Here is a 15,667-nt window from a genome sequence, read left to right as displayed (position 1 = left end):
TCCCAACAGAGAATTTTTTAATGAAGCTGAGCTACACACAACCCTCACTTTAGCCTTCTTCCTAACAGCGATGCTACAAACAATCTAAATAAGGATCTGATAAAACAAGATAATCCATCGTGCTAATGATATGTCCAAGATGCGCTAGTATTAAAAAAAAAAAAAGCTAGTCTGTTAGAACAGCCCCCATGGAGTAATGTTACATATATTCTGGGATCTTAAGAAATGTTTCAGGGAGGAGTGGGGAACCTGCTGCTAGGGGCAGTTCTCACCTGCTAAGATATCACCTTCTCCTAAGAATGCACGAGGCTAACTGATCTGGGAACAGATGTGTATGAACAAAACCAGCAAGACAAGTTTTCTAAAAACGGTAGGCTTTTTATTTATTAAGAGGTAGACAGATGAACATGGAAGGCTGGCCCATTTTAACTTGCCCGAAGTTCATATTCCACAGCATTCATCCATCCTGCACTGTCAGAAATCTTAAAAGAAATACCCAAGACTGCCAGAAGGATTTTTCTTCCTACTTCTTCTTAGCAAGAACAGTCAATGAACTGCTTGCAAAGAAGGAACTACTAACCTAAATTTTCACCATGTCCAAAGACCCTATTAGAAGTTCCCACAGATGCCAAGAGAACCCACCACTGCCAACTGGTGGGCAGGGTACAAGTGACTATTTCTCTAAGACTACTAGGGAAGCTTGGGTTATGGTGTTTCTTGTTAAGTCCCTGTGCATGTTAGGGCAGAAGCTGGTGAAACCAACAAAGCAGAGCACACTCTGTCAAATGGCTCTGGATGGTTGTTTAAAAAAAAAAAAAAAGAAATCACGTTATCTTCAGAGACAACATTAAAACATAATGGAACAGAAGCCTGATACAAAAAAGTAGAGAAATATATACAGGAATTCACAGCCCAGAGGGAAAAGGGACCTCAAGAGGAATCAGTGGAAACCTGGCTATTTTACATAGCTAGTTTTGAGACAAGTCATATTTAGCACGAAAGCAGTTAGAGCACAAGTAGAGCTTCCCTCCCACAGCTCCCAATCTTGAAAGAGATTCTTTTGTCAGTCTTCGGTAACACTGCAGTCACTCTTCAAAGGAGCAGGAAATGTGTCAGGTGGTCCCAAACATTGACCTGAATTTCCATCACACACAGCCTCACTCTCAGAGGATGATGTATTTGAAGACTGCCATGATGGCAGCACTGATAACACCTGAAATGGGGACTGTGACGAACCAGGCCATAAAAATGTTGCGGAAGAGTCGCCAATCAACAGCCTTTTTGGATCGGAGCCAGCCAACGGATACAACAGAGCCCACCTGTGGGAGGAAACCACCAAGAACTAGTTACTGACGTGCCAGGATACTGTACTAAGACTTGTGACCTTATACAGGTGAGGAGCCCCAGACTACCAGACTGATCCATGAGAACTGGTTTGTACTAGGAACAAGATGAAGGCTGCATAAAATCCAAGCACTGAATCTGTGCTAACTGGGGTAAAACAGAATAGGAAAAGAAAATTCTCTTTTTCCTTCTGAGTTGCTGGAATTTAATGAACTATATTAATAACAGGGCTTCCCTGGTGACTCAGATGGTAAAGAACCTGCCTGCAAAGCAGGACACCTAGGTTTGATCCCTGAGCTGGGAAGATCCCCTGAAGGGAATGGCTACCCACTCGAGTAGTCTTGCCTGGAGAATCCCATGGACAGAGGAGCCTGATGGGCTACAGTCCACGGGGTTGCAGAGTCGGACACAACTGAGCAACTGATACTTTCACTAATAATAAAAACTGCTTTAGTAACAGATTCTTTCTTAGTGTTAGGTTTCCCAAAGATTCCAGAGGGAGACTGCTATTAGACCTAATAACTAAATCATTTGCACATCTCGCTCAAAGAAAAATGACTCAAAGGCTCCATGATGAACCAACTTAAATTCCCTTAAGAAAGCCAGTTTCTTTCTTTCTCTATAGATATCCTATAGTTCTTAGTCATCAAGCAACCTTAGGATTTAGTAAGTTTCTCGGGTGCTTCAATTCTGAGAGGCTCTGAGTACATGCTTGCTTTATACTGCCTTTCGACAGACCAACAAGCCTCACAGGCTTGCTACCTCAAAAGGGCTTTCATATTTTGGGGGATATAAAATATATTATCTGCTTAAATAAAACAGACATAAGGAATTGCAAAATGGGTCTTTACATTCTTATAGTCATTTGTCCTACACTTGTGAACTCTTGGACACTCCCACAATGTAAAACTTTCTAAACCAAAGTATCAAAGGAAATAACAAAAAACACCTTTCCACATATCTACTAAAACCATTCAAGACACAGTACCCTTTATCACTTACTTTACAATGTGTGGTGCTGATGGGAAGACCAATATTCGACGCAATTACTACAGTGAGGGCAGATGCCAGCTCAATACTGAAGCCGCTGTGGACACAAACAGATCACTAGTCAAGAATGGGATTTAAATTGTGGTAAGTTAGCAAAAGTTAGTACAATCCTGCAGTGCTCTATCTACCCATGACATCTTCAATTTGCTCTAAACTTCTGAGATCTACTTTAAATCAGGCCATGAGATTCCTCTTCTGTTTTCCAATGTTTAAGGTTTTAAGGTTTTCTGTAAGCCCATTATTAAGGCTTGAACTTCTACTTTGAAGAACTTAGTAAACATCAGTATTGGCTCCATAAACACAGATAAAAGCCAAATATACAGCCATTAAGTCTTAGCTCACACATCTTTCGCATATGTTATCTTAAGAACAAAAAGCATTAGCCTGAGACCTGCTTTACCAACTTACCTAGAGGGCGTGATGGGTGTCAGATCCTTCCCCATGGTCTGGATGACTCTCCTTCCCCACACCCAGAGACCAATACAGATACCAACACCACCATACAGCAGAAGCCATATTGGTGTTGCTACTTTTGAGGAAACATCACCGGTGTCATAAACCAGATACAAAGCAACCAGAGGACCAATGGCATTGCTGGAAGAAAAAGAGAGCAAAGATGACTTTGCAGGCGAAACTACAGCTTGGAAAGAGCCTATCTGTTAAATGCTTTGCTAAGTTTTCTAAAGCAAAGCTTTCATTAGCAAACTGTCTTTCAAGGGAAACAAATGGAACCCCCCCACCCCCAACATAAAGAGCAGGAGACCATGAGAGTTGTTCTCAGAGGGAACATCCCACATTTGGTAGCCTGTCTTTCTACAGGCCCATCTGAAGCAAATTTGAATTTCACGAACAGTTTACAAACCACAGAACTAGGATTAATAGCCTACAACGTCAATCTAAGGGCAGTAACTCTTATCAAAGAACTAGATTCTATCTTGATAAATGGCTTCTCTGTGACATGTATATCACCTACAGAAATGGAAGCAAGCATTCTTTGTAATCTCTCTGAAGAAATTTTTCTTCCTGTTTTGTACATCAGTTGCTATTATCTCATTCAATCTGCATTATTCAATGTCCCACAAACCGAGCCTAAAAGGATGATGCAGTATAAAAATAGAATGAGCGGCGCCAAGAATCCTGACTGACTGACCTGACGTCATTGCCACCATGGGCAAAGGACCCAAAGCAGGCCGTGAGGATCTGCAGGAACTGGAAGAGGAGAGACACTTCTGGCTTGTCCTGGTCGCACCATTCTTCCAGGGAGCTAGTGCTCCCTTTCCTGTCGCCCAGACCCATCTCTGCCTTGACACTCACGTCCACCTCCGACGCCGAGTGAATGTCAGACACAGCATTGCAGTAACTGGTGTAGCTGTCCATTCGAATTCGCTTCTTGCTGTCTGCGTTAGGCCACGTCAGCTTCTCCATCTCTTCACCCTTCTGTTCGCCTTCTTTGGCGCGGAAGGAATCCAGAGGCATGCCGCAGATTGCCATGGTGTAGGAAGTGTAACTATTATTGCGCCTCAAGGGTTTGTCACCAGAATCTCCCATGCAGTCTCCCACCTTGGCAAGATGTAACTTATGGAGGAGCTCTTTGTACAAGCCAGAGTCTTTGTGCACGGTGTGATACTGGTAATGGCCGCTGGAGTTAATCTGGTTACTGACAGCTTGACTGAACTGAACAAGGTTCCCATTTGGCAACTGCACAGCACCTGCCAAGACCAAAAGGCACAAACACTCAATGCCAAGAGCATCAGATCCAAACAGTGAGCCCCTCAGTGGTATAGGAAACAGAGGGAAACCCGCCTGTCCCCAAGGAGAGTCCACGCACCGTTCACAGAGCCGTCGATGCTGGTCTCCTCTTTCAGGTCTATGCTGGGAAGCCTCTCTCGCTCAGGAGCTTCTTCCAGGTCTCCAAGTTTGAATGAGACTGTTCTCTCCTCCACCACAGCCCTGTGGGGCACGGTGGCCGAGCCCACCTCTGAAACAGGATTCCTTGTTTCGATATCACTGAGTGACAACTTTGTTTCTTCATGGTCTTCTTTCAAGCTATTCTTTTTTTCCATTAAGGGGCTTTCAGAAGGACTAGACTTGATTTCTCCTAGAAAATAAGGATAGAAGGATGTTATTCTTTGGTTGTGACCAAACTAACTTGCTCATTTCCCCTTTCCCACCTCCAAAAAAAAAAAAAAAGAATCCATGTCAAAGTAAGGCCACATGTAAACTTAGGTGAAAATTCGGGATAATTTTCCTGTCTGCTTTATTTGTCATATCTCCTATTTCTCATTTACAAAGGAACCAGAGATGCAAATGCATAATATCCTAGTATCAGGGGTTGTAAACTTTATTCAGTGAAGGCCCAAACAGTAAACTCTGGCAGTCCAGTGTCTGAGACTCTGAGCCTCCAATGCAGGGGTCCTGGGTTCAAACCTTGCTCAGGGAACCTGATACATGTGCCATAACTAAGACCCAGTGCAGTCAAATTTAAAAAAAAAAACACAAAACTGAGCCTCCTGCTGATCCCTTCTGTAGTAGAAAGTAACTCAAGTAGGGAAAGGGCTGACTGGCAACTGAAAACTGCCTGAATTTCGTGCATGTTTTTTAAAATGAATAATGAATTTGGCTGCATTGGGCCCGAGTTGCAGGTGATCTAGTTCCCTGACCAGGGATCAAACTCAAGCCTCCTGCACTTGCTAGTGTGGAGTCTTAGTCACTGGACCACCAGGGAAGTCCTTGCATATTCTTTTAAAAAAGGAATGGCCCTCAATTTCAGTCCATGAGTTCAAGCAACATGACTCAGCTCAATGCAGGCAACTCAAGGTGACTTGAATTTCTGCCTCTATAAAACAAAGAGAAGTGCCTTATTGTGCTTGATCCCATGATGAGGTGGGAATGTTTTCTGCTTCTGTACCAATGCCGCTGGGGCACTTAGGCATCCCAGTCAGGCAACAGACCAGGATATAAAACCTTAGCAAGATGTATCTCATCTCCTCCCAGCCTGAGGGAAAAATGAGGTCACAAAGTCCTGAAGGCCATCAGACTGAGCGCAGAGCCTCTCAGAGGCTCCTCAGCCCAGCTGTATGACACAGCACCCTGCTGCTGCCACTGCAGTCCATGCGGCTCTCCAATGCTTCCAAGAAACAACTGAAATCACCACCCCAGCATTCACAGATGAGACGGGCAGAAAAAATGACTTCAAGAGAGCTCAAACAGTGAGCACAGAAATACAAGGTATAGAGACTGATACCAATCAAAACATTCCATATTTGATTCTACCGGAATACTCTGTATATTAAGTCTAAAGGAGCCCTTCATGTGTGCTCCAGTTCTGAGAATTAACCAAATCTAAAGTCAGAGGTATACATGAGCCTAGCTCTGAAGACATTGAACCTGACTTAAGCTATACGTGGTAGTCGTGTTGGTAAATGTTTCCTGTGAAGCTATCTCATACCTTTTATTTTTCAGTGAATCCTCATTCTCTCAATTAATGTAGACTACAGCTTCTCTGTATTTATCTAGCATATCACTGGCAAGTAATCAAGATACAGTTTAACAAAAAAAAAAGGGACAATACCCAAATAAGGCCAAATGTGCCTCATCACACATAGGTCTCAGGTCATATTAAAGAACATCGTCTGGACAATAAACCTGTATCCCCAAATTTCCATTTAAATGTTTCTGGCTTTACCAATCTATCCAAGTAGAGGATTTTTACAGATGGCCAAACAAACAAAAAAAGGCAAGCACATTATGAGTTAGAATTTTTTTTGCTATGATTTGTTACTTACGTTCGATTTTTCTCTTCATCCTGGGACATACAAAGAACCAGACGATAAGGGCACAGAAAACTGCACAGCCCACCGAGATGAGGATGGTACCCCACAGAGGAAGTTTGTCAAAGCCCAGCACTAGGAGATAAAACGGTGCATCTTGAAAACCCCAGGGCAATGGCCCCCCTGTAATGACATGTAAACCCTCCTCTTCGGGATTCCGGGGTTCCCATGCCAGCCCATCACCCTTTTCTGCTACTGCCAAGTCTGAGGCTCACAGGCTTTACTGTGCTCCCGGCTAGAGGAATTTAGGAGGAAAATCCCATAGCATCTGAAACCCACGACCATCTGGCCCACTTTTAACACCTGCTAGACTACCCATCTCCCAAGCTCCTTCACATACTAGGCTTTTTCCTTTCTTTGCTTTGAAGAGTAAAGGATCGTTAACACTGAGGATCTGCAACCAGCTATGAAGCAAATGGAAACATTCCACTGCCCAGCCTCCAGCTGGAACGGCCACACACACCAATTCATGTGTTATGTTGGCACATGGATTTTAACATTAAAAAAGCAAGTACCTCAGTCTTCACTTTTCTCATGCTGATATCATCAGTTCTCTGTGGAAGTTATCACATCCATTGTAAACTAGCTAGAGCAAGATTATCTCTTAGGATGCTTTATCAAACTAAGATACTGAGAAACTATCAAACTAAGAAAACTGGGACATTATCTATCAAAAGATAAGAAACGTTCAAAGGGCTGTCTTTCCCATAGTAGTAATCACGCTAACAAGCCACATCTTAATCAGACTTGCCTACTTCTCACATGGCTCAGAGATTATTAACTAGTCACCTGGTTATCACTTAAGTGCCAACAGGCTCCAAGCCACTAGCCTATATTAATGATAAGGGGTAAAGCCTAAAAAGATGCTATAATGATCTGTGGTTTATACAAGAATATCTTAGGTACTTGTGACTGTTTTGCTTATTAGGTGTTACTTAAAAAATGGAAACTATTTTCCCTCAAAGTAATTCACATTTAAGAATCAGATATAAATGGAGGCCCCTTCAAAACTAAAGTTCTGTAGTGACACAATCTTTCCATTTTAATTGTTATCAATTTGAATTATGCAGTTAGTCTCATAAGCTAAAATATACATGAAAATTAATCAATCTATCACAATTTAAATTTGCCTATGTTCCAAGTCAAAAAGTGGAAATGAGACTGGTTTTTCTTGTAAATGATCCACCAAAGGACAAGACAAAAATATCCATGTTCCCTTTTCAAAGAATGATTGAAAACTTGAGTTTCTAATTTCATTGAACTATAAGCTGCACTGCTACACCATGCAACACGAGTGCTTAGAGCCTCATGGAGAATTTTTTTAGTTTGACATGAAGAGCCCAATTTAAAGCAGATTGGAAATGCAGAATGCAAGCTTTCCTTTCTCTATCATTTGTTAAGGAGTCTGGTAACCCCTAATAAGATCAATAGTCTCATAAAGTTGTCCAATTTCTTTCCTGATTATTCCAAGAATAAAAACAAGGTTAAAAATACTTCACTAAATCAAACCAACTTTCTAAAGCAATTATCCTTAAATTAAAAATAAATATTTTAATAAGTTAAAAAAAGAAAAAACACTTCACTCACTCCATTTTTGGTCTGTGACTTATTACTTCAGTGAGATTTATGAAGCAAGTTACACTCCATTAGTCAGAAATGAAATCAACTTAGTGGGTCATAATGAGCATTTTTAAAGAAGAGTATTTGCAACTGTGAGCACACATTACAGAGTGAGGATAAGTAGCTTCGAGATATTTCAGTATCTTTCCCTCTCCCCCCAACTCTAAGCACGCTCTGTCCTAGGCAGCAATGCACAATGTGTTTCTCCCAACGAGTCACAACAGCCTGACCCAATGAGTCAGAGGCCATACAACCAAATGAACCTAAGAGTGAAACTGACTGATCAAGGCATAATACTCTCCTGTCTGACAAGTTACAGATTATCCATCTTTTTCAGTGGCTAAATTGAACATGTATTATCCTAATTTAATCCGTGCTTTGCCTTCGTCCCAACATAAAAGTAACATTTCAAGCTTTATATTCTCACAAATATTTTTCCTCTTAGCTGCATGAATTCTTCTTCCAAGTGCACTTAGAGCAGGTGTTAAACATCCCAACTCTTCTTATTCAAGCAGATTCAGGGGAGTAAATTTAGGACTGAGAAAACAAAGCAGCTCCAATCGGGAGAGAAAAATGAGAATATCCAGCAAACCAGTCATAAATGACTGATATTTCGAAGACAACATATAACTAATGACTCTTCGGCAGTCAGAAGTTGAGGTTAACATCAATTCCAGGTATTTTTAGCACAAGTAGGAGGGAGGGAGGGATAAGATCAAATTATCGGTGGATCCTGTGAAGACTAAAGAGTAAAGGTCTGTAGTGATTTAGAATCTGAGCAGGTCTCTTTGGTTGAAAAACTATCTAGGTTAAACTCAGCGTACACTAGCCTGCAGCCTTCTGAAATGGGCGCAGGCCAGTCACCTTCTAGTAGATTTCAGCCCTGTAAAGCAAAAAGGGGTAAATTGGGCATTTAATGCAAGTTTTAGAAACAATTTTAAATTCACATTTAAATATTCTGATGTGTACTTACATGGCGCTCCAGTGTACATGATGGAAAAGAGGTTGATTCCAACCGTGCAAGCATAGAACACTGGCAAAGCTCGCAACCCATTAGGAACTGGATCCGCCTGTAAAATTATCATTGTTGTAAAGATCAAGACCTTAAAAGCTGTAAAAAGTCAACCCATTTCCACTGAACCTTATCAAAGGGCAGCTCCAGGAATTACAGTACCAGCCAGTAACTCTCTCCATGGTAGTCTCTGAGGACAAATGGTCTTTTCCTACACTGCTCCTGGAAGTCCCCCTACCAAGGCTGATCTACATCTATCTGAATTTAAGTTTGTGTTTGAATTTATGTTTGGGGGGTTGATTGGGGTTTTTCTTGTTGCTGTTATTATCCCCTGAAGAAGGGAATGGCAACCCACTCCAGTACTCTTGTCTGGAAACCCCATAGACAGAGGAACCTGGCGGGCTACAGTCCATGGGGTCGAAAAGAGTTGGACAGGACTGAGCAACTGATCACATTAACAAGGCTACCTATTACAGATGATTAGTGATGTCCTGGATGGTCAGTTTCAACCCCCAGTGCTCTAAGGCAGTGGTCCCCAACCTCTTTGGCACCAGGGATGGGTTTCATGGAACACAACTGCTCACCTCCTGATGTGTGGCCCAGTTCATAACAGGGGGGTGGGGACCCAGGCTCTAAGGTACCTCATGTCCAGATAAAAATCCAAGCACACCCCTGAAGATGTATTCTACATTTGTGAGAGGTCAAGAAACAGACTATGAGTTATTACAACATCTCTTACCTGACTTTATACCTGCAATGACTTCTCAAATATAAAACAAGTAGAATATACTAGCGACAACCATCTTATCTAGACATTTGATAAATAAGCCACAACTAATGATTTACCAAAGTGCTAAGATAAAAATCAATCGTATACGAGGTCATCTCGTCATTCAACAGACTGTGTGCCAAGCACCATTTCGGGCACGAAAATGTGGAAGTGAATGAGATAAAGTCTCTGTTCTCTCAGAGCTGACACTGACATGCTAATACAGAATGATGCTCTGAAGAAAAAGGGGAAGGAGGCAGTGATGGAAGGAATGGCACACTTTAATTTAGGGAGGAGAGGGAGCCAAGACACAGATGTGTTACATCAACAAGCATAAAGCCATGTAGCCAGGTACACACCCAGGTGGAGAAACAGCAGCTAGAGAAGAAGCTATTTGGAAGGCAGAATGTCCCAGAGACATCAGCAAATACAGAGACCCTGAGGCAAATGCTTGAATTGTCTCGAGGAACAGCAAGGAGGCCAGTGTGACTGGAAACAGGAGTTAAAAACAAGAGCACAGGGCTTCCCTGGTGGCATCTCTAAGTCCAACTTTTTGCAAACCCATGGACTGTAACCTGCCAGGCTCCTCTGTCCATTGGATTTTCCAGGCAAGAATACCCGAGTGAGTTGCCATTTCCTCCTCCAGTGGATCTTCCCAACCCAGGGACTGAACCCGCATCTCCTGCACTACAGGCAGATTCTTTACTCGCTGAGCCATCAGGGAATCCCTGGTGGCGCAGTTGGTTAAGAATCCAGCTGTCAATATAAGGGACACGGGTTCAATCCCTGGTTCCTAGAAGATCCCACAGGCCTAGGAGCAATAAGTATGTGTACTACAACTACTAAGTCTGTGCTCTAGAGCCTGGGAGCAACAACTACCGAAGCCGGGGTGCCTAGACCCTGTGCTCTGCAAGAAGTCACCCCCAATGAGAGGTCCACGCACAGCAACAAAGACCCAGTGCAGCCAAAAATAAATTCTAAGGAAAAAAAGAGCACAGATCTTAACACGTGGCAAGGCTAAACCTCAAAGATGTTGTCGGCCTAAAGGTTTAATGCTATCTTAGATTCAATGGAAAATCTTGTAGAGACAGGGAAAAGACTCATCAATAATACATGGGAAGACTGAGTTAATGGCTTAAGATTAAGGAACCAGAAAGCAGAGGTGCCATTCCCAATAAGCAGAGATGATGGGCCCTAAATGAAAACCACCTGAACATCAGCTCCCCAATCTGCAGTCTCAAAGAATGCTAAAGATAAGGGACCCGACAAAATAAAAAGAGCCAATAAAACCTAAGCATCCCTGAGCCACTCAATGATGTGGGTCCCACCCTAAGGGTAGTAAGGTTATGAACCTGAGCTGTATATACCTTTTTCTTCTAAGAATAATCTGTGGTTTTAAGAAATTCTCCAAGGAACTTAAGACTCCCTCTGTTCCACACCCACATCAAAATCCATGAGGGTTCCAGACATTATGTAGGGGCTTCTCTTCCTCCCTTCTGTTACATCAGAACTCCACTCAACCTCCCCCGAGGTAACCAGGGCTGTTTTATAAGAATGTTTACCAACATCTGTCTCATCTAAACACACCAAAAACTTTACCTCGAAGTAAACATCTCATCACCTCGCTACATGGGATGGGAAAGGAGGGTGTCTTCCTAACTCATTTGCAATCAGTTCTTTTTTTATACCCTGGACATGTCTGAAAAGATGCCCTAGATAGATTTAACATGATTTCTGATAGAATGGAGGAATATTGAAAGACCCCTCTTCTTCCTCGATGAGACAATTTTTACTCTCAAATTATACTAAGCGATAGAGATTAAGTTTTCAAAGTATTACATTGCTATCTTTTGCCAGACTCAGGCCATGGTAAACAATCTGAGTCACTTTATACCCGTCACAGAATTTCTATGAAAGTGAAAGTGAAGTCACTCAGTCGTGTCTTTGCGACCCCATGAGGACCAGGCTCCTCCGTCCATGGGATTTTCTAGGCAAGAGTACTGGAGTGGGTTGCCTTTTCCTTCTCCAGGGAACTTCCCGACCCAGGGATCAAACCCAGGTCTCCTGCATTGTAGACAGACGCTTTACCATCTGCGCCACCAGGCAATTTCTATAGAAAGTACAAATCCTCCCAAGAGCAGCTTACAACTAGACCAAACAAATGGCTCAGTACATTCTTACCACTTGAGATTAAGCTACCTGTCTCCCTTCACTCAGATTTCTTCAGTTTAGAAGAGTTTAAGCATTTACAATGGACTGTTAAAGAGTCATTTACCTCAGGAAAAGGACAACTTTGTTTACTGAGAAAAAAATGCATTTATTTTTACTGTAACTCAGTCCAACAACATCCCTTGTTGTCTACATTTATTTTGGAGCCAGCATCAGACTTCATGATAAAAGAAATGCTATAGGGTCCCTCAAAAGGGATTTCAAAGGGACAGGAAATTAAATGGCTATCTGGAATTTTTCTGCCAAGAAAAACTAAACAGACTTTTGTGATTTTTACCTTTACTGGTTCCTTTTTACCTATTCTGAGATATTAAAGTCAAGTCACTGTGAGAGGTAGGAGTCCCCACCATGAAGTTCATAAACTGGTTTCAATAATCAACACTACACAGGTAATTAGGTTAAGGACCCAAACTACTCCATTTTAACTGGCAGGTAAGAAAAAGCCATCCGGGGCACTCATGCTTACAATTCAAACTGGCCCGAGATAGAGAAGCAGATGGACTTGTGGACACAGCGGGGGGAGAAGGGGAAGGTGGGACGAATTGATAAAGTAGCATTGCCATATATAAACTACCATGTGTAAAATAGCTAGTGGGATGCTGCTGTATGGCCCTAGGCCAGTGCTTTGTGATGACCTGGGGGTGGGGAGGTGTGATCCAGGCCTAAGGAGGAGATGTAAGTAACACTTATGGCTGATTCAAGTTGTTGTACTGCTGAAACCAATGACATTGTAAAGCAATTATCCTCCAATAAAAAAAAAGGTGGGTCTGCATATGATGGTGGTTTTAACCTGCATACAGCTAAACAAAGCCATGCCAAACACATTAATTTTTTCTGCTTTCAATCTCTTCCATTTCTTGGCACCCCTAAGTGTTCATTTAATTTCTCCTTTCCAAATGCCTTCTTGGGTATTGAAAACTTTCTTCTTTCCAAGAAGTTAGGTACAAAACAATGTTTCTAACTCTCCAAGGTCACACTCCTACACACCCATCACACTTGTAAAAATGCTATCGGTTTGAATACCACTGAATGTGACCTACTCCAGGTCATGTGAGGGGTGGAGGTGGGGGGAGAAAGATTACCTTACGGAGGATGAATGCACGAACCAGGAAGAATAAAATCCCAGACATAATACCAGAAAGCAGAGGAGAGACGAACCAAGACAACACTGGAATAGAACACATTAAAAGAAACATTAACTAATGAAAATCAGGAACCCAAACGCTCCTCCCTCTCAGTCCTCCCTTTTCAAAACTTTAATCCATCCCTCCAACTTGACACCATCTACTTACTCCCACACACAACGCCTCCTCCTTGTGGTAACAGGACAATAAAAGGACATTTAGAATGAAACGTACCAATTTTTATCAGTTCAGACCACTTGACACCTTCCTGCCCCTTTGCCACCAAGGAGAAACCAATGGTTGCACCGACGATACAATGGGTTCCAGAAATGGGCAGCTTCAAGAACGAAGCCACTAGTTGCCACACCGCAGAACCTGAAAACACGTCGTTTCATTTAGACACAGGCAGAATTCCAGTAATGTACGCAGCGCATATTACTGAAGGTAACCATCTGAAAAGCTTCAGAACACAAGAACGGAACTACCCCTAACGGGAATTCACTAACCCACCAAGAGGACAATCCGGGCGGGGGCGGCGGTGGTGGTGAACTCACCAAACATCGCACTGACGGAGCCGGCCATCAACAGCTTTTGGGTCGAGTTGTACATCTCCACGTCAATTAAGCCCTTCCTGATCGTCTCGCTCACTTTGGCCCCCAGGAGGACAGAGCCCACCGTCTCAAAGATACTAGCTAAGATGCAGGCTTGCTTGAGGGTCACTACACCTGATCCCACGGCTGTACCAAACGAATTTGCTACATCATTGGCTCCCACGGAGAATGCCAGGACGAATGCAATAATAAAACCCAGGATGAGCATCCATAGGTAATCCACCAACGGACCAGAAGCGGCAGTAGCAGCAATAGCAGTGGTAATGAGCGGTGTCACGGTCGTTGCCATTCTCTAGAGTAGTGGTTCTTGAATGAATCAGAGAATTACTGAGCGGTGTTCAAGATGTGTAAACAGAATATGAGGTATCAAAAATGCTATAATAAATAATATATATTATATAAAATTAAATACTGTAAACTACGGCACAGAAACCGAGCTGGGGAGTTACTGCTATACACTGCGTATGGGCATCTGTTGTCTGGGGTTTCTTTGGCTCTGGAGGGCTAGGAACACGGAGCAGAATTCCATGGCGGAGAAGAGAAAGGACGCAAGTTCATCCTGGAAGGAAGAAGGGAGAGGAATAACAATAGCCGTGCGCCCTTGGAGGCCGGTCCCGCACTCCGCGCCGACCCACTGGGACTGGGGGGCCCCGGCCGGGCCCGCCATCCGCGATCCGCTGTCCCCCGACCCGGAGAGAAAGCGCCGGGCACGTGGCGCCGGGGACCACCTCCGCCCGCGCGCGCCAGCCCGGCCCGGCCCGGCCCCCGAGCAGCCGGCCCCCGCGCGCCCTCCACGCGAAAACCGGAAAAGGGCCGTTCCCGCGCGCGCGCCACCAGCGGACCGCCAAAAAGGCCCGCGGGCGGGCGAAAGAACGAACGGACGGACGGACGGGCGGGCGGGCGGGGTGGGGTAGGGAGGCGGGCAGCGACGAAAGCAAAACCCCACTGAGCCGCCAGCCCCGGCCCAGCCGGCCATCCCCAGCGCCGCAGCGCCCACACTGGGCCCCGGGGAGAAGAAAGAGCCTTTCCAAGGTGGCGCCTCCACTCACCAAAGAAAACGAGGAGCTGAACGGGAGGCGAGGTCCAGGCGACGGGCTAGAACCACGGACGCACGCACCTTTTATCGAAGACCAAACGACCTGGGGCGGAGGCTCTGGGGATGGCTCCGTTGGGCTGACGACTGACCCTGGAAGCGGCCGCTGACGCCTCAGCAGCGAAGAGAAAGCACGCAGCGCGCGCCGGCAGCCATCACTCTGGCAGCGCACGCCGCCGGCCCCTACTTATAGCCGGCGCCGCGCCCCGCGTGACCCGCCGCGCCTCGCGCCGGCCGGGAGTCCCACCCCCGGGATGACGCAGTCCCCGCCAGCCCGGCCGGATGAGCCAGACAGCGGCGCTCATTGGCCCGCGCCGCACTGTGGTCACGCCCCCAGAGGGGAGCTTGTCCACGTGGGGAGGGCCAGCCCCTTCCCTGCGGCCTTGCCTCTGCGTCTTGGCACCACCGCCTGGAGTCAGCGGCGGAGGCCTCTGGGGACCCTCACCCGGTCGCTGGAGGTCGTCAAGCGGGGGTTATAGAGGCTACGACCAAGGTCATAGTTCCTCCCTCGCAGTCGCAGTATTACGGAGCTGTCCAAGCCTCGAGCCACACTTCAGCGCCCTTGTGACCTGCTGCATCGGGAGGCCACACCTGGTGACGCTGCAGGGGAGCTCGCGCCCTGGGGCTCCGGATCCGGTCCCGGCACGTGGTCGCACCTGTGACTTGCCCTTGGCCAGACAGGCACTGTCCCTCGCCCGGGGAGGGAGGGGGTCACGTGGTCGCTTTACTCCCGCAGTCATGCACTTGGGTGAAAACAGTACTGCTGCGGAGTCACGAGAACCAGGTTGTCGCCCAGTTATGGCGCAGAGCCACAGGGTGGCTGTGGGTCATTAATTTCCCCGCGGCAGACCGTTTTCTGCGCCGGGGCTGAGGTGCCTGGGGAAGGACTCCTCCGGATTCAAATCCTGATTCTTGCTTGTTGCAGTGTGTCACCTTGAGCGACTTTCAGATCTCTTGCGTAATCGGGAATGTATATTGTTAACAA

The 15,667-nt window shown here is 45.1% G+C and overlaps 1 protein-coding gene across 1 annotated transcript; it reads right to left on the bottom strand.

Annotated features, from left to right (window-relative positions):
* Nucleotides 1–357: 357 nt before the first annotated feature.
* Nucleotides 358–15,026, bottom strand: SLC20A1 (solute carrier family 20 member 1). Its single transcript, XM_027555456.1, has 11 exons — nt 14,639–15,026; nt 13,533–14,148; nt 13,213–13,353; nt 12,937–13,022; nt 8,818–8,914; nt 6,180–6,299; nt 4,223–4,492; nt 3,545–4,103; nt 2,803–2,988; nt 2,347–2,431; nt 358–1,319 (listed from the first exon to the last, which is right to left on the bottom strand). Exons 2-11 carry the CDS (start codon nt 13,876–13,878, stop codon nt 1,164–1,166), a joined length of 2,046 nt encoding a protein of 681 aa, XP_027411257.1. The 5' UTR covers nt 13,879–14,148; nt 14,639–15,026; the 3' UTR covers nt 358–1,163.
* Nucleotides 15,027–15,667: the final 641 nt, after the last annotated feature.

This window comes from Bos indicus x Bos taurus, chromosome 11 (genome assembly GCF_003369695.1).
Source record: "Bos indicus x Bos taurus breed Angus x Brahman F1 hybrid chromosome 11, Bos_hybrid_MaternalHap_v2.0, whole genome shotgun sequence".
In the NCBI taxonomy this organism is placed as follows: Eukaryota; Metazoa; Chordata; class Mammalia; order Artiodactyla; family Bovidae; genus Bos; species Bos indicus x Bos taurus.
The sequence above is the reverse complement of the archived record's forward strand: the minus strand, read 5'-3'. Positions and strand labels throughout refer to the sequence as shown.

What these genes read in the sequence shown, in the direction of transcription:
- SLC20A1 (XM_027555456.1), bottom strand. Translation starts at nt 13,878, where the DNA reads ATGGCAACGACCGTGACACCGCTCATTACCACTGCTATTGCTGCTACT. An exon ending in CTCCGTCAGTGCGATGTTTG is followed by an intron (nt 13,354 to 13,532) that starts GTGAGTTCACCA and finishes ACGTGTTTTCAG; the next exon opens with GTTCTGCGGTGTGGCAACTA. An exon ending in GTCTGAACTGATAAAAATTG is followed by an intron (nt 13,023 to 13,212) that starts GTACGTTTCATT and finishes GTTCTATTCCAG; the next exon opens with TGTTGTCTTGGTTCGTCTCT.